The sequence below is a fragment of the Platalea leucorodia genome, assembly GCF_965183815.1.
Source record: "Platalea leucorodia genome assembly, chromosome: Z".
In the NCBI taxonomy this organism is placed as follows: domain Eukaryota; kingdom Metazoa; phylum Chordata; class Aves; order Pelecaniformes; family Threskiornithidae; genus Platalea; species Platalea leucorodia.
In genome coordinates this window covers 80,477,956-80,503,838 of record NC_138858.1, presented here as the reverse complement: position 1 = coordinate 80,503,838, position 25,883 = coordinate 80,477,956, and the positions used below count along the sequence as shown (strand labels likewise).

The 25,883-nt window shown below is 37.2% G+C and overlaps 1 protein-coding gene across 16 annotated transcripts in view; it reads left to right on the top strand.

Moving 5' to 3' along the window:
* SSBP2 (single stranded DNA binding protein 2) overlaps window positions 1–25,883 on the top strand; it is a 204,927-nt gene that overhangs the window by 170,136 nt on the left and 8,908 nt on the right. For 6 of the 16 annotated variants that reach the window (XM_082335677.1, XM_082335663.1, XM_082335672.1 and 3 more), the window contains 5 exons: window positions 2,661–2,715; window positions 5,939–6,009; window positions 7,317–7,395; window positions 10,509–10,537; window positions 15,758–15,856. In XM_082335677.1, coding sequence (XP_082191803.1) covers window positions 2,661–2,715; window positions 5,939–6,009; window positions 7,317–7,395; window positions 10,509–10,537; window positions 15,758–15,856 — 333 coding nt within the window. Of the gene's footprint in view, window positions 1–2,660; window positions 2,716–5,938; window positions 6,010–7,316; window positions 7,396–10,508; window positions 10,538–15,757; window positions 15,857–18,504; window positions 23,618–25,883 lie in introns of those variants that run through there. The other 10 variants (XM_082335673.1, XM_082335665.1, XM_082335675.1 and 7 more) reach the window with 5 other exon arrangements.

Sequence of the window (25,883 nt, the reverse complement as noted above, 5' to 3'; positions counted from 1 at the left end):
CTCGTCCCCACTCTTCTGCTGAAGGTTACCACTCCTTCAGGTCTGCCACTGGAGTTCCTTGGATGAGTGACCCTCTTCATCAAAAACAACGGAAGTTGACTGAAGCATTTAAAGAACCAGGTCCTTGCTCAAGCACTTCAGTTGACTGAAAATAGGTGGAGGGACACGCACAGAGGGAGCTCCAAGCAGAGCTGAGGCTGCTGCCAGCAGAGGATAGTGGTGGACCAAGGGTTGAAATCTTCTTCTGCCAACATAAATACTTGCACAGTGCATGTCTTTGATGCTGAGAGAGTAGTCTTGCTTCAAAAAAGCTCACCACATTTTGGAAAAGGAACACATGAACTCCAGCCGTACAAACAGCTAAATAAGCAAAACTGCTGGGCAGTAGCTTCCAAGAGAGCATTTCGGGACAAGGTGTGGGCTGGAGAGCTTTTAAAAGCAGCTTTTTAGCCAAAGGATTTGTGATATGGAACTACAGGCTTTGAGGACTTAATCTGGTTAGTTTATCAGACAGGTTTTTGAGAAATAATTACATTGCAAATATTAATGTATTCTCAGGGAGAAAATAGTTGATGCCAACAGGCTTTCTAAGAGAAGAAAATATACAAACAATGCAAGTAAATGCAATTTTAAACTTCGATACAAATGCTAATAGTGATAAGTAACTTTTCTAAAAAATTACCTGTTAGTGGTTTCTCCACCTCTTTATGTGACGCTGAAAAATATATATAAGCCTAAAAAAATCAAGTTGGTGAACTTAGTGCACAAGTACATCGGTAAAAAGTCATAGCCTGTGATGTCCAGAGGGTCATATATGTGATTGAAAGGTCCCTTTGAATTTAGAGTCTGTAACTCTGCAGCCACAATGGGGGAATTTCTTGTTGCTGAGGGCTGAACAGGCCTTTCAGACAGTTTTGGCAAGCCCAATCCTGACACATTGGATTCTAATTTGGGGGCAAAAAAACTTATGTGGCTGCTGGCAGTATGAAATGAAGTTGTGATTATGCCTTGATTTTTATAAGCTGATCTGTGGGTTTCATGGTGGAGCAAGCCTTTATTCCATTATGCTTTATAAAAGATACTTAGCGACCTCGCTTAGTTCATGAACAAGGGGAAGCACAAGATAAAGAACTCGTAGGTGCTGTAACATATAAGGGCATAGAGGTACATATATGTTGACTACTGCAGCAATGTGCTGCTGCTTCTGGGTAAAAGATTTCTGTTTCATCTACAATTAACTGTGAGTTAATCACTGGCTGGCAGACAGAGATACTTCCCCCTGCAAATATTTTACTTGTACAAACCTGGGGAGGAGCAGTATCAATCAGAAAGCTTCTATGTTACTGAGTTTGATTGTCTGAAAATAGTGGTTGCTAGTATATTGTTGCTAAATGTTTTGTAAGAAATGTTATTTTAAGTAGGCCATTGAGAAATAGGGTCTATTGTTTTAAATCCAAGACTTCTCTGCCTCCTTCCAAAGTATCTCAGTGAATTAGAGCAAATCTCAGCAATGTCCTTGTAAGCAGACAGGAACAACCAAACTTTTATACTCAGTGCTACTGAAAAAACATTCCTATCTGGAACAGTATATCTGCTATTTTAAAACATAACAAAAGAGATAAAAATATAATGAGTCATATGGCAATGAAAATAATCATCTGTTGTCATGAATCTGTGTATTTTTTATTATGGAAAGTCAATATTTATTGACTTTTATTGGCACAGATATTTTTATCAAACTGGAAGTTGGTAGTTTTTCCTGTTACTTAAATATATTAGTGGATCTGCAAACATAGAAAACAAGGAGTTATGGTTCTGTTCTTACTAAATGGTTAGGATGTTTAGAATAAAATTCTTGGAGAAATTTTTAAAGAACCTTAAAAAGCTTGTTTAACAACCAGAGCAGTTTGTGTACAGTTCTTAGTCATAAACAGATTTGCAACATAGAATTACCTGAAAATAAGAAAACAGATGTTCCTTGATGGTTTGTTTTGATTGGTTTTTATCTTTGATTTAGCAGTCTAGGTAAGTGATATGACTACTCAGCACTATCCTGACTTTTTTAATACATTTGTCATTAATTTGAGAAGAAATTATGTACACAGATATTATTTTACAAAATTGTAGGATATTATATAGACAGAATTAAGATGCCTATGGTATCGAGATACCAAGTCTGCCTAAAAAAGAAAACTTTCTTAAGGTGATTAGGCTCTTCTGTCCCTATGGGACACCCCCTTGTTTTGTGCTTGGCAAACATTGGTTACTCTGCCATTGAATATGTATGGAGTACAACAAAACAGAAATGCCAGCTGAAAAGCCAGTGGTAATAAAAGTAGGTTGAGGGAATTAAATATAATTGTCTTAGGCCCTGGTCCAAGTATTTCTCTTGTCTGACTCACAGCATGACACAGAGACTAATGGATATTCTTGTGTCTGTACACCTATGTACATCAGAAGTTTGTGCCAGAGCTTGCTGACCGATTACCTTGTTTTAATCTGTGATGAACTGTTGTGCTAGCTTATCAGAAAATGTGCATCTTTTTACCAGAGTAACTCATAACATTCACAATACTTCTTTTTTTCATTTGTACTGTGTTCATTTTTTACTGCGGTATTTTTTTCCTTTCATGCTAACTGACATTTTCTGCCCTCTCTAGGGTCCTCCAGGAGGTGGAGGGCCACCAGGAACACCTATCATGCCTAGTCCTGCAGGTACTGAAATACACTCAGAAATAATAAAAAGTAATTATAAGGGGTTTTAGGAAGTACACAAATAATTTTTCAGACTTCAATTTTCATGAAGAATCAGCTAATGAGAAATTATTAGATTTGTACTTTCTGTATCAGTTTTTTTCCTCTGCTTTCACTCTGTTTTGCCCCATGCTATGTTGTGGAGATAGAATAGATACAAACCATTATATCTGTAAAGTTCAAAGCAACTAATTTCTCTGGGTTTTGAGCCCATCTTTTCTTCTACAATTTCAGCAATAGGAAGGAAAAAATGAAAGAAGACACAGTCTTCTATTTGTTTTTGCCAGTGTTCTTTGGGACGATTCCACCAGTTTGGAAATCGGGAGATTTCTGAATCCGGTGAAACTTTCACTGTAGTATCCTATGGGATAGACCTGACCAACATGTGGCTCTTAAGCGATACGCAGCTCACAGGCACAGCTGCATCCCATGGCTATGTCATCTGACTGATAGCAGGGCCATGCTGGACAGATTGCTCTCATCTGTCCTGCAGTGCAGGATTAAGGCCCAAGAGGAGCCATTGTCATGTCCTACCAGTGATCTGTTCCCAGAACTTCAACTGCCCCGTTGTTTCCCCAAGTAACATGGTCTGTATCTTGCAACTCTGACCACATGGAGATTTTGGCCATGCAAAAGATGGCCATATTCCTACTCAGGTTTGAAGAACCATGGAGTAGGATGGCAGGATTCAGGATGGTTAGCTAGCTTCTCAAGGCTTAAAGATGGTCAAGTGGATGTAAGTATTTTCCTCCATCAATGTTCTGCAAAGATTCTGATATGAAGGTGGAACTGCAGGATGTGGAAGATACTGTCCTCCCCCATGGACAGCATCAGAAATATTCTAAAATGAAACTAATTATATCTAGTGTAACCCAGTGTTAAGTAGCTACTCCTTTTGGCCTTTGTAACTCACTTTTCACCATCTGAGAGGGACTTGTTCACCTCAGTGATGTTACAGCATCCTCAGTCCTTATGTCCTACATGTTCATGCTGTCCTCTACAGCACAAAAGGGTAGGGAAGTTTCCTAACGGGCCATGAAAGCGTCTTGCACCAACATAGTATCTTCATTAAATATAATTCTAGGGCTTTAAAAAAAGGCAACCTGAGATAATGTGTAGGGCTTCCTTGATGTTCATATCAATAGTGGAAAAGGTAATTAGTGCAAGCTGGCATTTAAAAGTTAGAGCCTTTTTTAACATAAAACAAACTTTTGGACAGCCTGCACTTTTAAAAATATTCAGCGCTGCAGTTATGGCACATGTTAGGCTGTCTGTGTGCGGTTCAAATAAAGCTTCTGCTGACAGTTTTTCCCATTTTCAGTTAGATACTCAAACATGTTTTGAGGCTCTGTTTTCCAGGGTATGAGAACACTTAGAAATTGGCCACCTGAGAATTTTGCAAAGGTACTTACTTGCCTCTGAGACAAACAAGCTCCAAGGGTTCCCATGGCCCAGCTGACCCATATGTATTTTTACATGACCCAGCAAGAACATGGGGAGAGTCAGGGATGTGTTTTTCAAAAGGATCTGGTGGTTGAAGAATTTGTTGCCTACCTCATCGAACATTAAAAATAACTTCTTGTGTGCTAATTTTACTTTCATAACTTTAGGCTAAGAACTTTTTGTTCCCGCTCTTCCTCAAACAGCATATTTCAGTGTTGTAGTGATACATAGTGCTCTGTATATAATGGAATTACTTACTCACCAAGGTTAATGAATGCCTAGAAAACTGTTTCAGAAGGATTAAGGAATAGACAAAGATCTTGATTTTACCTGCCCACTGTACATACAAATACATTCTTGCAGGAGGTCAGGCTGCATTCCCAGTTCCAACACATTTCAGTCTGGTCTTGACTTCCTTGCTTTCACTACTTCTGAGTCAATAGTCCCCCATCACCTTGTCTTGGAAAAGGAATTACAGCTCAGCAGTGGTTTTTGCATGTGTTGTTAATCTCAGAACTCTGGTTCAAAGACTTGGAATGGTCTTTTGGAGGAGCTAGGTACAGAGTACTAAGCTATTCTTTATTCTTTTTGCAGATACTATAGGTACTGATTTTCCAGAGTTGCTTTGCCAATGCTTTTTTAAATCATGCTGTCCCCTTAGGGATGTATTTAGACTTTCCTTAGGTCATTCTCCTTTCAGTAAACTTTTTAATTATATGGCCTATTTTCAAGTTCCCTTGGGAAAGGTTTTTGCCTGATTTGTCTACTATCATCTGCTGCATTTTTTGCCTTCTCTTTCTTACAAATATTGATGAAGGGTGTTAAGACTTTGTGTGTGTTAGCAGTAGGGATAAGCTGGAGATCAGAATTAATAATTTGTATCTACTAATGGTTCTTAGGCATTGGTTTCTTAAGTTCAACCAGAAGAATTATGTGGGTTGTCTTCTATGTGTCTTGTTAATTAAATCTTGCACTTCAACTCGAGGTGCTCCATCTGAAAGTTCACATGCATTGATTGGAGGAAAAGGACTGAGATGCAATATAGCTGTGTCAACATCTGGCAAGGCCAAGTGAAACTCTTGGCAGAACTTACTGGCTTATCACCACGCCGTGCCAGGGTGGTTTTGTTAGTTTTGGACTCAGGGGTTTTTTGAAGCATTGCACCACGCTGTACCTTGAAGATACATCAGCTAAAGGTGTCCTTAGAGTGAGGATCTTTGCACAATGTTCCACTGAATAGTTAAATATATCCAAAATCAAATAGACTGACATAAACAAGAACAAAAAGTTTTCATTCACTGTACTGACTTGCAGTCTGCATAATGAGAAGCTATTTATCATCTATTACAGATGGAAAACAAATTACAGGAAGTATTGATAAGAAAGAAACTCCTGTTTTATAGAAAATATTGAAGATGAGTGAAATAATTTGGAACTCCAGGAAAAAGAGTTTATGGAATTAAATAGTTACAGATACTTGGTGATTTATGGACCTTTTAACAGTCATGCATAAAACTAGAGTCTAGAAGTAGTCACTTAGGGACCATTGCAATTATTTCTTTTCATAGCTCTGTTGTGTGGTAGCAATAGATAGGAAGGGAATGAAATCTTCCATTATATTGCCACTGTGTATCACTGATTCAGGCACAGAAATAATATGAACAAAATGACAGGAAATGTATTAGGTGAGTAGTTTTATTGAAAGGTATATATTAGCACTTAAAATAATCTCTTATTACAGATTCAACCAACTCTGGAGACAACATGTACACTTTAATGAATGCAGTACCACCTGGACCCAACAGACCTAATGTAAATATGAATCTGGTTACATACTTCTTTGAATTACATAACCTTTTTTTATCCAAACACTATGTTTCCATCACATATCATTAATACTAAGTTTTCAATTTTTATGGGTGACACTTCAGTTGTTTCCCCCCATCATGTACTTTTTAATGTTTCCCAAATCAATCACGACAATACTTGCAAAATAATGATTGGGGCATATTCTTCTACATGCAGAAGACCTTAGAAGCTTCTGCATATGGATCTTGGGCATGACTTAATTTGTCACACTGCAGTGCAATAGACTCCTGTGTGATAGGATATCATCCTAGGAGCTGCCACTAAGCATTAGTTTCTGCAGGATTCAAACTTCTATTATAAAAAAGTATCTACCCTTGAAAAGGGAGGAGAAAATTGCTGAAAGTGACCCAGTATTATGTTGCCCTGATGTTCTGTAAAAAAGGATAAAATTAATACCTCTAAGAAACAAACTTACCTGTTTATCTAAATGGGATGTTAAGAATGAAATCTATTAATAACATTTAAGTATTTTCCTAGTGAACTAGTTAACTTGTGACTATTCTAGCCTAAATTTCAGTGGTTCTAGTAGTGACAAAAATCTAGATTCTTACATAGAACTTGTTTCTTCTCTGATCTTTCTCTATGCCTTCAGTTTTATTGTATTTCTCTGATTACAACCATATTTCATTCAATCACAATCCACATTATGGGTCTTTTGAAAAAAAGGCTGGTAGAAATTAAAAATACAGATATTTAGATATTGCTAAATCATTATACAGTGAATTTTAGAAATTTTTCTATAATGTTATTGTCTTTACGTTTTTTAAGAACTAAATTGAAGGTTAATATCAGAAATTGGACAGAAACTGCTCATGCTGCAAAGGTAATGCGGAGTAGTCTGATTGTCAATCTGGATAAGGTGGGGTTTGAAAGCTCTTAATTAATCACTTACTCACTGAAGAAAATCATAAAGTTCCCTGTAACTTCAATGGGAGTAAAGCTAGGTCAGCACTAGCAGGTTTGAAAGTCATGCACAAACTGTGGAAGTAAATAATAAATTATTCCTAAGTTATATAACAGAGGGGAGAGTTTCCAAAAATCATGAAGGTAGCATTGGAAAAACTGAACAAAAGCAATGATGTTTTTGCAGTCTTCACATGAAAGACTTTCACTTGACTTGCGCATTCAGAGCTGGGACTGTGCATTTTTCCTTTACTTTTTTTTTTTCCTGAGGAATATTTTCTTTTTATTAGATTATCTATAGAAGATTGTACAGTAATACCAGTTGTTAATGTCTGATCCTTTTGTAGTTTCCAATGGGGCCAGGGTCAGATGGACCTATGAGTGGACTGGGTGGAATGGATTCACATCATATGAATGGATCATTAGGTAATGATAGTAAATATTACAAACATTGTGAATTTTCAATGAGTAGTGCCATTTTCTATGACTAGTTCTTTGAGTTGTGTGGAAGACTGTATGTAAAAATCTTTTCAAAACTGAAAAAGCTGTATATACATCAGTAAGAAGTATTAAGATACTTTTTAAGCATATGAGTTGGCATACATCATGCACCTCTGGAAGAAAAATACCGTATTTTATTTATATAAGAGAGTATATTTTTGATCCAGTTGATGAAAACTAGTCTAAAAGCATACCATCACAGTAATGTAGAGGTGAAGGCTTAAGAACCATTTTTATTTACCTCTCTTCCTCTTTGAAAATCTTGGGAAGGTGTCATTGTGACATACTGGTGCACGTTCTTACCAATTACCTGGAAGTAAGTTATTACATATTTTGATGTATGTGTTAAGCTGGTTTTATCCCAACATTTTGATACCCTCATTTGTTCTATGCTTAGCCATATGTCAGTTAAGTGTGAGTATTATTACTCTGTCCCCATTAGCAGCTTCAGATAGGTGTCAGTTTCAATGCATCCAAAAGAACATGAATTCTTGTCAGGGCATGCAGAGGCAGGAGGAACAGTGTACTGCTTGACTTCTGACATTATGATTTTTGGAGGACTCTTATCTAGGGGAGAAGCCTTGCACAACTCTGCAAAACACACATCTCCTGACTATCCTAGCAAACTCTTTGCTCTTACTCTTTGCTGGAAGCATGATACTTTTTTTCCTGAGGAATATTTTCTTTTTATTAGATTATCTATAGACACTTGAAAGGGATTTAAGAAACAAGCCACAGCTAAATAAATTGCATTTGTGCCTTCCTCTTCTATACCCACAAGGTAAATAAATACCTTGTTTTTATTTCTGCTCATACCGTTACACTAGGCCAGTAGCTCTGAATACAGTTCTTGTGTTGTGCTCTTCACTTCTGTCTGCACCAAGGTGTGTCAGGTCATGCAGGCAACAGCAGGGAGAAACCTCAGGCTGCAAAGACTTCTGATCTCTTTCTTCTTCTATCCCCCTGGTCCACCAGCAAGGTTCATTTTTCATATGGGAACTGGCCTGATGACCACAAGGGGCACCAGCAAGACCCTGCTGAGCAGTGTTTTCCTTTATGGGGAGAAATCCAAGCAAGCAGGTCAGGCAGGCAGAGGCCAAGCTGCCACTGTTCCCCATGCTTCTATCCCCAAAGAAAAGTTCTGTCAACTTCCCAGCACAGGCACAGACCAACCTGAACTCCATACCATTTAAGTTCATACCACCATGGTAGGTGGCGATCTATCACTTGTAGCCCAAAAGTTGGAGTTCGTGAGACAGTAAGTTTAAATAGGTAAGAAGAAGGGAGAAATTTGAAGAGGCTATGACAAGATAAGAAAAAAACCTAACATCAAACCTCATTTAGCAGACATATTCTGAACAATTAAAATTCAGCAGTAGGCATCTATCTCCTAATAGAATTATCTTTTTTCCTAGGAAAGCATGTCCCTGAAATTCCTAGATTACTTTGCATAAGGACACCTTATGATTTTACAGCCTTTCTTTACATAGTACAATCCTAAAATGTATTGTTGGTTTAATTAATAATGATGCACATTACATTCAAATAAACGAAAAACTGTGTAAAAGGTAATCACATCTTGTTCTGTCACTTTCTGTAGCCTGAGAATTATTTCTTAGCTAAAAGAAAACATTACATTGAAACAGTTAAAGAAGAATTTTACATGTACATAGCATTTGGTTAGTTGTTTTCTCTATTGAAAATGATGATGTGCTTAGTCAAATTAATGATGACTGCTTTCTAGGGGTATCTAAACTGAAAACCAAGTTCTTTTAGTAGAGGAGGGCTGGGAGAGATGTGCTGCATTCATTTCCATGCTGCAGTAGGCAGCTGTGTCTCATAATCAGATGGATAAATTGGTCAAGGTCCATCTTGAACTTCTCCAACTTCTTTGACCACAACCCTTCTATTGGATATCTGTTCATAGCTCTGATGGTCAGAAAGAAGTCTTTTCCTGATTTCCACCAAAGTTTATCCTTTGGGCCATGACAGAATGACTCTTCATAACATTTATGTATCTGATGCATTTATAGAGAGAAATCATGTTCCTTCTCAGCCTTAATTTGCCTGGCTAAGTATAGTAAGCTATTTCAGTCTCCTCCCACAACTCCATTTTCTTGACTGTTTTTCTTCGATACTCTTCTGGTTTTGTATTCAGTACTCTTCTAGAATTTGTCTTTCCTGAAAATAGGTGACGAGAATTGTTTACTGTCTATTGCTGCTAAAAATGCTTTTGATACATCCATCCTAAAGTTATATTTCCTTTATTCTTGGCTTTACCTGAGTGAGAGATATAGCATGTGAAAAAAAATTCTTTTCAATAATCTTGCACTCCTTATATTTAATTTTATTTGGTATCTATTACTCTGGTCCTCAGGATCATCTGCTTTCTTCTGAAAGGTACTGTCATCATCAGTATTTGTAATGCATCCAAAGTTGATGGCATTTCAGCCAATTTCAGTAGTAGGCTTCTGCTTCTGGGAGCAAAGACATTGATGAAGCCCTCACAGCTGACCTTAGAGATAGTCCACTGCTCGGGAGTTTTGAATAGCTGAAGTTCAGTAAGAATAGTGGTCTTTTTTTTTTCGCCAGGAACATCAACTTTTAGTAGTTTTGCATTATTTTCCTTTTTTTTCCTTGAGCTGAAGCAACATTTCCCACAAGTGGATATACCCTAGATTGCATTACCTGTATCCTACCATGGCTAATAGGACAGGGAGGTTGGACATAAGGTTTCTTGAGTTGTGCTGGGCTGTCTCATCCTGACAGGATGCCATCCAAATAACTGATACAGATCAGAAGTGTGTCCTTCATTCTTTTCTCACTTTTTGTATCAGGTGTGTACACAGAGAAAGGACTAACATTATTCAATACTAACTGTAAACTTTTACTAAAAGAGACATGGGGAAGGAAATGAGATGTTGCATCATTGGTTATGTTTTAAAATATTGCTGTTACACTATATATTTACTATGAAAAAAGTTCTTAGATTAACTTCAGCTCAAAACTAACTGAATAATTGTCTATTTTAATTTAAGGCTCAGGAGACATGGACAGTATTTCCAAAGTGAGTATCTAATCAAATATTTAGAATTTTTAGAATATTTCGTTCTAAACATACTTTGTTTGTCTCTGTTACGAAGCTTTTCATTACGTGTCTACATTTTCTGCTTGCCAACTCTTTGGAGGCTATGCAGACAGAATTAATATTACTTGAAAATGTAAAAACAATATAATCAGTAGGGAGTATAAGTAGACTTATTTCCTACTGCATAAAAATGGGTATTAATGAATGTGATTAATATCCAGTTCATAATCAAATTGATCATATTATAATCTTCCATACTGTTAAGACAAATGAATATAGTTCTAATAATCAATTCTAGTTAAATGTAAATTTGGGAAAATGTCATTAGGATGTTACTTTTATGCATTGCATGGTTGCTTTTGTCACGTCTGAAAGGCAATGTTAATATCTTAATCATTACTGTAAGTTCCTAAAAGCTAGATTAAGAAGTAGTTTCAGAAGAAGCACTGTTTTGATATCAAACCATTAAATAGCATACTAGAAATGAATGTGAGCTTAACCTGCAGGGGTTTTCCATCTAAGAAAATAATATTGTGCTTGAATGTGTCACTTCTTCCATTAAAAAAAAAAACAAAACTACTACATATGTGATCATCATTAACTTAGGAATTAATGATCTTATTTGGTATTGATAAAGTGGCATAAATCTGTCCCCAGCAAAACACTATGTTTTGTACTCAGCATCTTCAGATGTAACTGGCTGAAACTAATAAATATATCACTACAACAGTCTCCCTGCACTTTCATGCTTTTGATCTATAAATACAGAAATTGATGAAGAGATTGTTCCAGTTAAAATTTTATAACTCATTCATTTGTAGCAAAATTCTTAACAATCTTCCAAGAAAGGAGTATGAGTCTGTTTTTAGCGTGTCAAGTGCCGGTGTATTTTGGTTGCCCCAGGACCAAGTACTGCGGTGCTGTCGCTAGATCTCTCCCAGTGAAGACTTTGCCACTTAGATCTGTCTAAGGCTGGTCTGCACGTGCTCCAGTCACTCTAGGGACCTTGCTGTAGGTCTGTGCTCAAGAGCTATGATGAGATGCCAACACATAGGGAACAAAATGCTCACCTAAATTCCCATGGGTTAGCACAGAAGTTTGTAGTGTGTATTTGTTGAGAATACTCTTCCAGGTGTTCAGAAGGCAGGAATCATTCTTCACTTAGTGATACATATTTGTATAACCAAAGAGGAGGAGAAGGACCCTGTACGGTTCCCCAGTTTGTGGTCTTCTGGTGGTGTGGGTATGGGAGAGGGGTAGCCTGTAAAGTGTGCTTAGCATGTGTCTTTCCTGGAGAGAAGGACCTCAGCAATGTGTCCAAGGCCATTGCTGCATCTATAGCAGTCCTATATTTTTGTACATTTTTAAGATCTGTAACATTTTCAGGCTCTTCAAAGAGTAAAACGGTGGACTGAAATGACCATGTTGCCTTAGTTGTGCTGTGCTTGGATGTGCAGTGATGATATATAAGCCTCCAATGAGATAATAAGCGTACAGCACCTCTTAAATCAATGTCCATATTTTTTCTTCAGTGTTTTTATTGCAGACTGCAGCATTTTTTAAGGAAAAAACCCAAAACATTTCCATTACCTTGCCATAGGATTATTTTGAAGAGCCTATATTCAGCCCACTGGTATTATGTATCAGTGTATGTGGTAATATAAGTATCAAGAGCTCTGAAAACTTGGATCCAAAAATTTACTTGGAAGTCTTGTAATTTGCTAAGCATAATAAATAACTCATGGAAATCACATTTGATGCATGTCTTTTTCAAATAACTAAAAGAAAAATACTGTTTACTTTGGAAGTAACAGCATTGTCCTGGTACACCATTATATATAATAGCTTTTAAATACCTTTTTCTGAGTAGCACTGCCCAATATGCAGCCTTCATTGATAGTAGTAAAAGTGTGTGGGTAGCATTTGAAATTTTGGGTAGGTAATAGTACATAATGCTTTTGAAACTTGAATGGAAGAGTTCTGCTTGCAAGGAATAGTAGATTTCTGGGGCTGATGCATGCAAAATTACTAGGTGGCTGCCTTCCAATTTTGTACACAATTTCAAGGATTGTTCTTCTTAAGGCAACGGTCTCCCTGCATACATCACCAGCTAGTCTTGCAGTTGGCTTTTTCACAAGTAGATTTCCTGTGACAGAAATTGTTCACTGAAGTTAACACAGTTTGGGGTGTGTGATACTCAAGTCCAGGCATAGGACTTCAGTGGAGTCGAATGTGTATTAGAGGAGCTCATTATCAATTCCCAGGAGATGCAGAAAATTAATCCAGTCTTGGTAGAATCAGTATGGCTCATGGAATTCAGAGCTACATTTTCTAGAGAAGGTTTTAATTTAGTTGGCTGAATGGCAAAACATGAAGTTTTTATAAAGTAGATTGAGATGGGGGAAGTAAATGAACTGAAATTGTGCATATTAAATAAACATTAATAACAAGTGTTTCTTGCAGTGCCCATGGAATTTGTGCAGGCATCAAAGACATGCTTTGGAAAAACTCAGCTAGTACCACAATGCTAGAACCCATACTGGCCATAAAAGCAGCCCAGGGAGTTGCTATAAAAGCATTTATGTCGGGAATTTGAACCTTTGGGGCTGGCATACTGTAGCGATTGCAGGATTTCAAAGCTTTGCACTACACAGAGCAAGATAAAATAGGGGTAAATCCCCCAGGAATGAACAAAAGTGCAGGAGCATCATATAAAATAAATGTGACAAGTCCTTAGTGGGTTTTAAACTTTATATTCATAGATTTTAAGGCCAGAAGGGACTGATACGATTGTGTAGTATGACCTCCTGCATAACACAGGCAACAGGACTTCCCTGAATTAATTCCTGCTTAACGTACAATAGCTGTGGTTGAACTAAAGCAATAGTTTTCAACCTTTTTCAAGCTGTGGATCCCTAAATATTTGCTATACTAACTTCACTGAATAGCAAACTTAATTGTCAGGCTTTTAGTTGTCTTTGATGGACATGTTGTCCAGTGATTCCTGGAGATCTGGGGATCACAGTTTCAGAAGCAGTGAACTAGACTGAAGAAAGCAAAAGGTCTTGGCCCAACTCTCTAAGTTGCATTTTAGGTGCTAATAAAAAACAGGTATGCCTGCATGTCACTTATGTAATTAATTTTATATTTAATCTATAACTGAAAATAAATACACTGAGCTGAACCCATAAACATACTTGGCCATTCAGACTGAGAATGGTGAGCTTCCTTCAGGGCAATATGGTGAAAAATTAACAGCAGCCTTTCATTAACCATACAAAATACATGGCAAAGCAAACAGTATGTGCAGCCATCAGGCATACCACTCTGCTAATGCAGTAGCAAAAAATAACTGATTTCAGTTTTGGTATTTGGTGAGGCTGGGAACAATGCTTTTTGTTCTCTTTGGAGGTGAAGTAGATCCCGTGAAACAGTGGAATATGTTGCAATATTTAAATCATGGACAGTGGTCAACACGGGACTTCATGATTAGAACGGGGAGCTTGCAGACATATGGTATGAAGGGGAAGCAGAAGTCATAGCTATCCCACCCCATCTTCTGTTCAGTGACTACTCCACTATACATCTTTAAAGTGCCAAGGTAGGATAGATAGCCTTTGTAGTTGCAAGGAAAGTGCCAAGAAATTAAGGGGACTTTCTCTTTTTTTAATGTTTGCTATTTTTCATTAAAAGTTTGAGCTCTTGCAGATTTAGTTACATTAAATGAAGATGGCATGCAGGTATTTTCAAAGTGCAATATCTGGGTTTTTTTAAAGAAAAAATCTCTATGCTGACAGACATACTGTGTCAGGATTGTAATTGAGAATAACATAAGAAAAAGAGAACAAATTCACTTAGGATTCTTACAGCCATTATGATTTGGTCACTTTGATCAAGAGCACTACTTGGAGTTGCATTTTGTTAGCTTGCCCATTGACTGCACTAGGTTTGTGTTAAATTTATTGTGACATACCAGATCTGCGCATGTATAAGTAATATAAGCAATATTGCATTCAATTTTCCTGGATTAAAAAAAATAAATAAATAAAGGGAAGAACTGTGATAGATGTAAATGTTTCATAATGAAGTTCATGACTTCGCTCCCTCCTTTCCCTGACTGCTCCTTTTCCATCACAAATCCTCTGTAAGCAGGAGTATTAACAGTGATGGAAAGAGACTCGCCCATGCTCCAGCCATGGTATGGTACTACAAATCAACTGTGTAAAAACACCTAACTAATTGTAGTGTCTACAATAATGGTGTATTAGCTATTGACTCAAAGTAATTTCTGTGACAATTCTCTCGTTTCACCCTTTCTTTAAGTAACTGAATCTTGAAAGCATTTTCTGAACATTGCAGAGGTGGTTGTGCATTTATGTAAAAAAAAGGAATTTGTCTTCAGAAGCCTGTAATAACTGTAATAATAACTGTATTGTTATTATTCATTAGCATTTCAGTTACACATAGACACTGAAAAGGTAGATTAAAACGCTGTTGCATTATGCTCTGTGCAAGCAAATAGCAAAAGAACAGCTCCTCCTCAAAGTGTTTGTGAGCTCAGTGCAGCGTCCAGCTGTTACTCAGGAGTCTTTTATCTAAAACTCTTGTTAACTCTTTTACCTGTAAACACTGCATATTAGCTGCGCTCAGTGAAGTGGTTTAGCACTTGAACCACAGTTATGAACAACTTGTGAAACTGTATTTCAGTGAACTGTGAACACTATGAACAAAGACCTCAGGCCCAGCCCTTTGCAAAGGTCTGTGTAGACCAGATCCATCCATATGTCTTGCTTTAAGTACATACTCATAGGTCACGTACGTCAAGGCACACGCTCATAGACTTCTGAATTTGTCCACATGATTTAATGGAGCGACAGAGCTACCTTGTGTCCCTGCTGCAGCCATTTATAGCTTTTCCTGACTTCAGAAGATGCTGGCTATAACTGAAAACAAGAATTACAAGTAAATAATTCTTGCTTCAGGGAAGAAAACATTACTTTACAGGCTAAAATTAGTGACTGGATCATGCAAAACCCCACAGAGGCTTATTTTTCATTTTTGGAAATTTCAGTGTATTGCACAGTGCATCTTGGTGCACTACGGTATCGTGTAAAGCGTGCCTTTGGCACACTTGGTGAAGCTGGGAAATGAACTGAAATCTTCAACACTTAATCTGTATTTTTAAATCTTATTTCACAGAACTCTCCCAGTAATATGAGCATGAGTAATCAGCCTGGCACTCCCAGGGATGATGGTGAGATGGGTGGAAACTTCCTAAACCCTTTTCAGAGTGAGAGCGTAAGTATTTCTTCACCTAGTGTCTTTTTTACATTGTGAACCTTTATCTCTGGCATTTCATTTAAAAAAAAGAAAAATTACGGCAAGAACACAGTTTTGTAGTGTACTTGTAATGCAGTGCTGTGCTTTACGTGTTTTTTACTGGCTTCTAAAATTATAGTATTGATTCAACAAAAAATTGTGCAAAATACTATAGAAGTTGAGCTGAAACTGAAAAATGTGGGAGGTGTAGATTTACTGCAGAAACTCTTTTTCTAGATTAAGAGGTCAGTTGTCAATGAAAGTTAGATCTGTCAAGCAGTAATAATTACACCTCATATATTCAGTAATGCACAACGGGCATTTGTGAGGCAATATCCAAGGAGCCTAAATACACACAGTTGACAGATCCTTATATCTGAGTGTTTCACTGTGTGGTTGCCCAACCTCTGACTCCTAAACAATGTGTTTTGCAGGGAATGTCTTTTAGAAGAGGATTCATACTGAAGTATATAATTAGAGCACCAGTAGATCTCATGTTGCAAAGATGCAGTGTGCTGTTAGAGCTAGAAAAAGCAAAGGTTCCCTCTAGTGTTCAGCCTGGGACAAATGATGCTTTTTTAAAATGGAAAATGCTTGAGGCAGCAAAACGTGGTGTAAAACACATTACAAAGCAAGACTACAGTATTTTCATACTCACGTGCCTGAAGCTGGGTTTCTAAATCCACATTTAGGTTCCTAAATAGCAGTGGCCTGATTTTTCAGAAGTGCTGAGTGACTTCAACACTTCTATTCTTATTGGAAATCACTGCTGCCAGAAGTGAGTGCAACTTCATTAACTATGCCAGTAGTGAACTTCAGCTCAGAAATGATGCCAAGTAAACGGTTTCTGTTAGATCACAAAGCAGTCGAATTGCATGGCAAATTTCATGGGAATCAGATTTTGGTGTTCTTTGGGTTTGCTTCTTTAAATAGTGAAAAGGAAGAGTTTCTGCATGTTAGCTGTTGGTGCCTTCGTAAAGAGGGCACATGTTCAGATTGTGTGGAGTATTGGAGGAAATTGGTTTGTACAACCCCAAAAGACTGATCTTTCCATATCTGTCAAAAAAACAGTAACCACAGAACCTCCATTAAATGTGATCCTTGGTCATGGTAATCCTTGACTCTCAATTTGGTATGCATTGCTTGTACAGGCAGTCTGATCAGCAGGTAAGCCAGTTCACCAAACTAAAGTCATGAAAAGAAGGACATCAGCTGTACTCAAAAGAAAATCAGTTTTCTCAGACACTTACTGGATTCTAGGTGCTCCTAGATGTCATTTTGCTATGTTACTTGGCTACTTAGAGTAGGCATTATTATGAAGTCCTTTCTGAGGCAAATTTGCTGTTCAGTTCACCCAGAGTTTTGCTTCAGGGTGGGGAACAGGGCTTGGCTAATAATAAGTTAAAAATCACAAACACCTTTCAATCATCTTTAGATTCCTTGTTCAAAGTGATTACCCAGGTACTTCAGCTCAGATAAAGAAAATCCCTTTGCTTTAAGCATTTGAGTTGGTCTCTGACATTGGCTAAAGATAAGCATGTTCTTACTAGCTTTGCTGGCCCACTGTGGGAGTGCTCAGCACATGATGGGACAGACAAACCATCAGAGACATGACATGGGACAAAACAGACTTTACCCAAGTAGTCCATTCTATGCAGTTTACATGCCAGGGAAGACCCATCCAGGATACTTTTTCTAATATGCTTGGACACTTGGAAATGATCAGCTTGAAACTCTAACTTTGTCAGGTTTTTTGTTGCATCTGTTTATGCAAAAGCAAATTTATCTTTCTGTTTCTTCCATCAGGTTTTGTAACGCTAATATTTCTTACATTTGAACATTTTCCTCTACTTAGAAGATTTTAGGCCAAATTAAGTGTTTCTGCAGTCTGCAATTTTCAGTTTAAAAACAAATTAGGCATATAGATGTGCACTTCTTCTAGGCGTTGTGGTATCCCATTGATTATTGTAATGAAGTACTGCTAACTTGAGGGCAAGTATAGCTTGAATAAGGGCTGCAGTTCAGTTTGTGTTACAATAATAATGTAAGGTGGTCATTGAATTTTTGGTTCACATAAAGGAGAATGACCACTAATCCTTGATTTAGCTTGCCTCCTAAAATCGGTAATACAAAATAATACAGACCAGAAAGCCTAGTTTAATTCCAGTCGAACATATCTTCACTCCCTTTTTTCCATAAAGTAATAAAAAGCTCTCAAAAATATTTATGTCCTTCAGCTAACCATGAATGCAGCTGGTCTACTTGAGACTAGCCGTCTGCGTAGTTAAACACACACACCCCCCCCCCCCAGTAGCCAACACTGACCACGAAAAGGTCTGGAAAGCATCAGTGAAGTATTGGTTCATCACACCACCCAGGTAACACCAAAACAATCTGCAAGAGAATTGGCTTTATCAGTAAGAGTTGTATTTTTACATAATGAGAGAAGCATAACAGAAGTTATGATACCACAAATTGAACTACAGCCTTAGCACAGGCTACAGTACAAATTTAGGAGGAAGTTCAAAGAGCGTGTTGACATTTGAACTCATTGCTGTGGTCCAGAAGTGGTTTTACTTACCTGGGGGGAAAAATGGCTGTTAAAATGTGGATTCCTCTTTTTTCAGTACTCCCCTAGCATGACAATGAGTGTGTGATCCATTAACAAGTCTCGCCATGAAGACCACAGTGAGTTGGCCCTCTTCAGAGAGCTACTGCAGAAGAAAATTATTCGTCCCAGTATACAGTTTAACAAAAGGATCTCAGACACAATCAGACCCACCATTTTTTTTTCTACCATCTCCCCCGTTTTGTCAAGACAGTGGGTCCCAAACATGATTGAGACAACTGTAAAGAGTGGCATAACAGAACTGCCCAAGATGGAACTGCAAACCATTATCTGTGTATGTACATGTGTGGGTTAATGTATATGTATGTGTGTGTGATATAGAAATACACACATACATATATAGACCTGCAGGACATTGTAAAATATTATCACATGGCATCTTAAGTAGAAATGAGAAGTAGGGACTTCTATTCCTTCTTTTTTTTTTTCCCACGTTTACATTTTAATTATTAAAATTTGCTTTCCCTCTCCCCTCCTGAACTGTTGTATGTTGCATATATCACTGCTTTATAAGTTATTTTTTAAGGTGAACTCAAATGATAAATTCTTCTGATTTTGTAAATGTCTGCCGTTATGGATAGGAATAAAATTGCTTATAAGAGCTTTCATTAACTTGTGTTTGATACCAGTTACCCTGTGAATCACAAACTGTACTGTCTCAAGAAATAGAAGAAAGCTCATCTTAATTTTTTGGAGAAATTTAATAATTTTCACCTAGTTTGGTGATTTTTTTTTAATACTTTGCCTTTAAAAAAAAGAAGCACTGAAGGTTATTTTTCTTCTTTAATTGAAGCCTAATATCTGCAATATCTATTTTAAATGGAAGCCTGAATTTGATACAAGCTTCTCAGTTTATATAGAGTACTATAAGGTTACTGTAAGTGAGCTCCAATTGCTATAGAATCTAGCAATAAAGTGTCAGGGCTGCCTCTTGCCCTCGGAAATGAGTTTTCTATTTAGCATGATCTTCCATAGGGGTGGTAGTTAGTGGAAATACAGTAGAGTCCTTATCACAGAAACCTTTTCTAAGAATTTACTATTATGTTTCCCATTTTCAGTGATTCTCAACCAAATTGTAACAATCCATGGTCCCAATTATAAACAGTATTTCCCAAGCCCATTCAGAAAATCAGGTCACCCTGCTACTTGGGTGTGTATTTTTCACCACGTCTACCAGAATTAATTCCCCCAAAACTTTCCAGTAAGCAGTCTTTTTTTTTGTTTGAGCCAAAATGACGGAGTAAACTTTTTATGACTACTAGCCTTGTGAGGGTCTTACCTTTTGCCATGAACAGAAGAGAACAAAGGTCTGGGCCATTTTATAAGGAGATCAGCCTATTAGACATGAAAGCTGGGGACAGAATGGAGAAAAGGCATATGATTTTAAAGGAAATGCTTCTGGAAGCAATCCCATGTCTCTTCAGGCAAAGCTCTAAAACCAAGATTATGATACACTTAGTTCCTAATGACTTCCAGCTCCCCCAAGAAAAGAAAAGTTTTCAGTGTGTAGTGATCAAAAGGTTGATGATCCGCAATGGGGGCACAAAGTGGTTGAACAAAAATTCATGCTACAGACAAAAAGCAAAGTCCACTCCTTGGACTTTGCATGTACAAGAGCCACTTACGTAGGAGGAGCAGTTCTGAGATGTGGTTATGTCCATGAAGTCTTACAAGGGGATTTTTTTTCATGAACTTGTGATAAAGAAGTATATGTAATGGCCTGATTGTGATGGTAGCTGCACATAACGGGATGTGTAAGGAATACTACAGTTTCCTAACTAGTTTTTATTTACATATATTATATATATATATACACACACATATATACACATATAATATATGAAAATAAAAAGGTGTAACACTTTTTACTCTCTTGTTAGGGCTATTCAAAGATTAAATGCTTGGAGGCTTAAAATTATATTAAAATATCAAAAGATTTTGGTAGCATTACTTTTTAATAATAATAACTGCTTTGATTAGTTGTAAACATAAACTAGATAGTTATTATATGGTTTTGTGGACTTTATTCCCAGTGATTATGAAGGTCATTCATTTGCTTATCTTTGGAAAACACTTTGTTGCTGTCTCAAAAGATGCTAGAAGCCCCTATTGTTGATTTGAGTTACAAAAACACAAAAGCAGGTCTAATTTCCTAAGACCCTTTGCTGTTGCCACTAATACCACTGGTTTCAGTGACTATGTCCCCAGTGCACCCCAGCTTCTCCCATAAGCATTGCAGACTCCAGATGTCCTTGCAGCCTGCATTTGACATCTATATTATCCTTGGTAGCCTTCTAAGCAGGACTTCAGGACTCTTTTCTGCCCAGTTTCAGTCAGATGATGTCACTGCTACTGGGCTAAGGTAGCTGGATATGTCTGGACTATGCATCAAGTGCCACACACCAGGTAAGTGTGCCCTCAAGTAAGCTCTCAAACTTTTGAGTGCATCTGGGGTCTGCTGGAGCTAGAGCTTCTTACTCTGGCAAAATTAAGTAGAATTGGGGCTTCGTATTAATCAGAGACTAAATTTTAATTTTTTTTTTTCTTTCTGAATTTGGCATTATCTGCAATAGCTGAGCTTACAGGCACCTGTTAAGGATGAAAGTCTGACCATTAAATTAAACCTGTGCAAAGAAACCCCTTAAATGGAAGTGCCAACACATATTGAATATAATCATCAAAGCATGTTATTCTAATTTACATACAAGAGCATAGCATCCTTTCAGGCACATAGTTTTTCTTCTGTAGTTCTTTCGAACTCCCTTCTATACAATTTTTCTTACTGCCAGCATATCTTTATTTCGCCTTTCCATTTCTTTTCCAAAACATTTATATCATTAAACATTGTTGCATTGATCCTCAGCATTAATCTTGGTAAATATATTCCTGGCTTCAAAATGAACAGGATCAAGCCCTGCTTCTCATAGCCTGTCATTCTGTGCCCTGATATTGCAAGTTACTAGGTACGTCCAGTACTTCTCATACCTATGTAGACTGGTGGAATAAAAGATGTGCAAGCTTGCAAAATTTTAGATTTGGAAGATCTGCTTGAATGCTCACTGCATATCTTATTGTTACAATTTTAATCAGATATAAGGAAACCTAATCATCTTGCTTTCTGTAGGGAATGCTTACATCCCTATGCTTATGTACATGAGTGAAATTACTTACACGTGCATTGGTAAGATCAGGTGATACTAACCATACATAGGTTCTGCAGCTGAACCATAGAAAATGATCTTGTGTGCTAATACTCAACTTTATAAGTATCCCTTTGGGGCTTTTTAAAATATGCATAGACCTTTTTGCTTCTTCATTTGTTTTCTTTCTTTTGCTTATAAACCCTTGTAGGATTTTCATCATATCTAGAGTGTTAATGTGGAAAGAAAGACTATTTCCAAGCACCGACTTTTTACTTCCGCTTAAGTTCCTATTGCACTAGATACCAGTGTGTAATGTAACTGCTGTTTATATCTGTCCTTATTCAACAGCATTATTGATAATGTCAGAACTTGTCCCACTCTGGGAGGAATTTTATTTTAAGTGGTGCAGGATAGTTTTTCCACACTGGGTTTTTAGATAGATTTCTCTCTTTAATATAGAAATAAATAGATCATGATTCTGTAAATGGGTCTTTCAGGCAAGGTTGAAGTAAGGCTTTTTAAAAACAGAAGTGATGAAATCTTAGAGTAGCAAAAATAGGGAGTAATGGATCTTTCATACTAAGAATTCTGGCAAATATTCTGGCCTTGTAGAAATCAGCTGAAACTGGGATTCACTTATGAATTTCACAGTGAAACCAGTATTTTACCTGCTGCATAAACCTATGAAAAAGAGTATTCATACCCAGATTTTATCTCCATGTCTAAGTCTTGTATAAGCAAGAACAGGGTTTAGGGCAAGGAAGAAGCTGTGTGAATCACATGTAAAGCATGTGGCCTGACGTGCATTAAAAACATACCTGGATATTTGCATGTATGGGTTGCATTATTTTCTTAATTGCTTGAGCATGAGGAAGAACTGCAGTTGCACTCCGTGTTCCCCCCCTCCACTGTAGAGTGCGTTTGGTGCATGTAAAAAAAAAGGGCAATGACCTTGAGTCAAGTCTTTGACACACCGTATGCTGCCCAGTGACATAAATGTGCCTCAGCTTGACTGGGAGGCATCTCAGAGTGACAGTCCTCAGATCAGAGGGTCATCAGTCAGCCTGTGGCTGAGGCCACATTTGCCATTTTTTATTTGGAAGCCTTCTGGTTGCAGAGCCCAGACCACCAATGGGTCACGTATTCAGAGACAGTAATAACTTTCAGATTTACCAGCCTGCTCCCCTTAATATAGGATTAAATGCCTCATGTCCCAAGACATCCAGCTGTTGCTTTCCCTTGCAATGGGAATATGCAACAAGACATACATAGGCTAATTATTTATTTTAAATAATTAAAATTAGGAAGAAGTTAATAGAATCTTTTTTCTTTATGGATAGCAATTCATGTGTCAGAAGGACAGCTTCTTGAACTGACTAAAAATCATTTGAATTTTCCCCTGTTCTGTGGCTAGCAAATGAAATACTGCATATAAAGATGATTTGGAATTAGATGGGTAATTTAATGAGGGACCAGCTGTTACAATATTCAGTGTTGAGCATTTTATTCTTGTTTTCCCTTTACCAGTCAAAACGAATTTTCAGCTGATACATGTTCCATCAATTTCTATTTCTCAGATCAGTTAATTATTTTTAAGTGTTACCTCCTGTTCCTAGTCAGCTCTGATTCTTTGTTGTTGTTGTGGTTGCTAAATATGGACTGGATTCTTCAAGATTTGACCCTACAGATTTGCATTTGGAGAATGTAAAATAGATCTTAACGATGTAAAAAGAAGATCAGTACAGGTAAATTTAGTTTTCTTTAATTCACTGTAAGTGATGATATAACCATGGCTCCTGTCCAAAACGCGCTTGGGTTTGGTCGGGCCCTAAGGATGAGAATCCTGACAAAGCACATCTTTCAAATAAAACCCAAAAAACTCTTTCAACAGTGACAGCTCATTTCTCTTCAAACTGATCACACTAAAGATCTAATTCAGGATTTAATAATACGAAACAACTATAAAAATTCAGTAGACTCAGAGATAAATGAGTTAGATTTAAATTTTAGTGTGTGCAGGTTCCTCTACTTTCCAGACATTACTGGCTCAGTCCTATAAGATGCTGCTCATGCCAGTTGTCCTCCTCAAACTTTGATGAAACCACTCACATAAGGTCATGGTTTGGGTAGGATTTCACCTGATCTGAGTGAAATGTATGATTTATCTGAGGTGCAACATTATTTGGCAGATATATAAACTGAGTAAATAGAGCAAAATACAGAGGGTCTGAAGAAATTACCAAAATTATGTTTCAACCTGAAAAACAAGGAAAAAGTCCTTATCTAAAATACTGCTTTGAGTTCATGCATGCAAATTGTCTGCCAGTGCTGTTATCTTGGAAATAAACTACAGTAACAAATTTAGAGAAAATAAATGGATCACCTACTCAGCACATTAAAACTCTGATCCTGCAAACACATTCAGATTTGTTTGAAATATAGCCTGCAGATAGTTAATTTTAAACAGATTTAAGAATGAAGTAGTATCCCTCAGGAAAGTGGGACTGCTAAAACCATGCTCAAGCGTGGACAGTGTAGAAGCTCAAATTAAGTCTTCCCTAAACAGACATTATTTTAAAGATTTTACCAATGCAGGAGCATTTTATGTATCTAGTACTGATAATGCTGAACAGATTTGGCTTTCTTCTCTTTCTTATTTTATTAGAGCATTGTTCACTACTATATGAGCTATTTTTCTGAACTTGTCCTTCTGTCTTGTTTTCAGTTGTGCAGCCATAGTTCCCTCAACACAGCTAACAGCTTTTCAACTTTAGTCCAAACTTCTGTTTGGTCACTGTTCTTCATTTAAGCTTAAAATATGTAAGAAAGCCTCTCATGTAATGGGAAAACTTGCCATAAAAATGTATAAAGGTTTTCTTGGCTACATGTTTTCACATTAATAAAATGCAATTTTCAGTTATAATTTGAAATGGTCGATTCTAGCCACTCTTTAATTTCAATGTGGAAAAGAAACAGAAAACAAATCACCTTTTTTTTAATTTATTTGAATTCAGCATCATAAGTATTTGCTGAAAGGCATGGTTTTGGGGAAATCAGATCAAAACAAGATTTACTACCTAGTTGCTATGAATAATACTGCTGGACTTTATGTTGAAAGCTCCTTCCACATCCCCAAAAGTGGATTGCCTAACATCTGATAGGTATGACTTTGTAAGAGCCTAATTCACAAATAGTCATTTCATTTGTCTATTCCCTGTTCTCACTGTATCTCACGGATGATTCAGGGTGCCCCTTAGCTGTGCAGGGTTCTGTGGTTGTATCTCTCAGAAGAGTAACCGAGTGGTCAAGCAGGCTTGTTCACAGGGTCTGGTAATTAAGGACTGGATAATATATCCACCAGGTGTGCACTCAGAAACAAGGTATTCGTACACTACCTCGCTGTTCTCTTGAGAACTTGTACAATTCTTCTTGCATAGGTCTGGGGATCCCTTAAGTTTTTATAATGCCGAGGCAAGAAGCTTAATTTTGCTAGGAGAAAATTCTGGCAGTTTAGCACCAGTTTTCATAGGGAATCAGCACAAAACATGGGGATTTTGAAAGGCGATGCATTTTCTGAATACCCTGGGTGTACTAGGAAATAGACCATACAATTTAGAAGTTTGGTCTGTTAGAGAGATATATACAGTTCCTCAGATTAGGAGGGAATTATAACAATAACCATGACCAAAGCTATGTTTGTCCCTATAGAGTGAATCATCAGTAATTGCTTTTGATATGAAGATTTATTGCTATGGAACAACTGCTCCAATCCTTGAGGAGCCCAATTATCAACTGGATGAACTGGATATTTGTAGGCTTTATTTCTGTTGTTTAAGCGTAATGTTTTCTTCTCTCTCATTTGGATTTTCCCATTAAATGTACCATGCCAGATCTTTGCACAAAAATACGAACGATTTGCCCAATAAACATACAGAAAGTTGTTCACATCTGTAACTAGAGCCCTACCATAAAAAGTTTATTTCATTAGAGACATTGGGCATAACAACAGATAAGGAGTGGCAGAGCAATATCCTGAGAGCTCTTCCTGTTTGAGATTAGGAAAGTTAGCATCTCACAGACTCACACATTAGACAAGATGATTTCTAACAATGACATAAAATAGCTTGAAAAAAGCTGATATTTGCCATGCAGATTGGAGGAAAATAAAATCCAAGTAAAGGATGTTTAATTGAGGTAGAAATTTAGAAAGCTATAATTTACTAGGAGAGTTTGA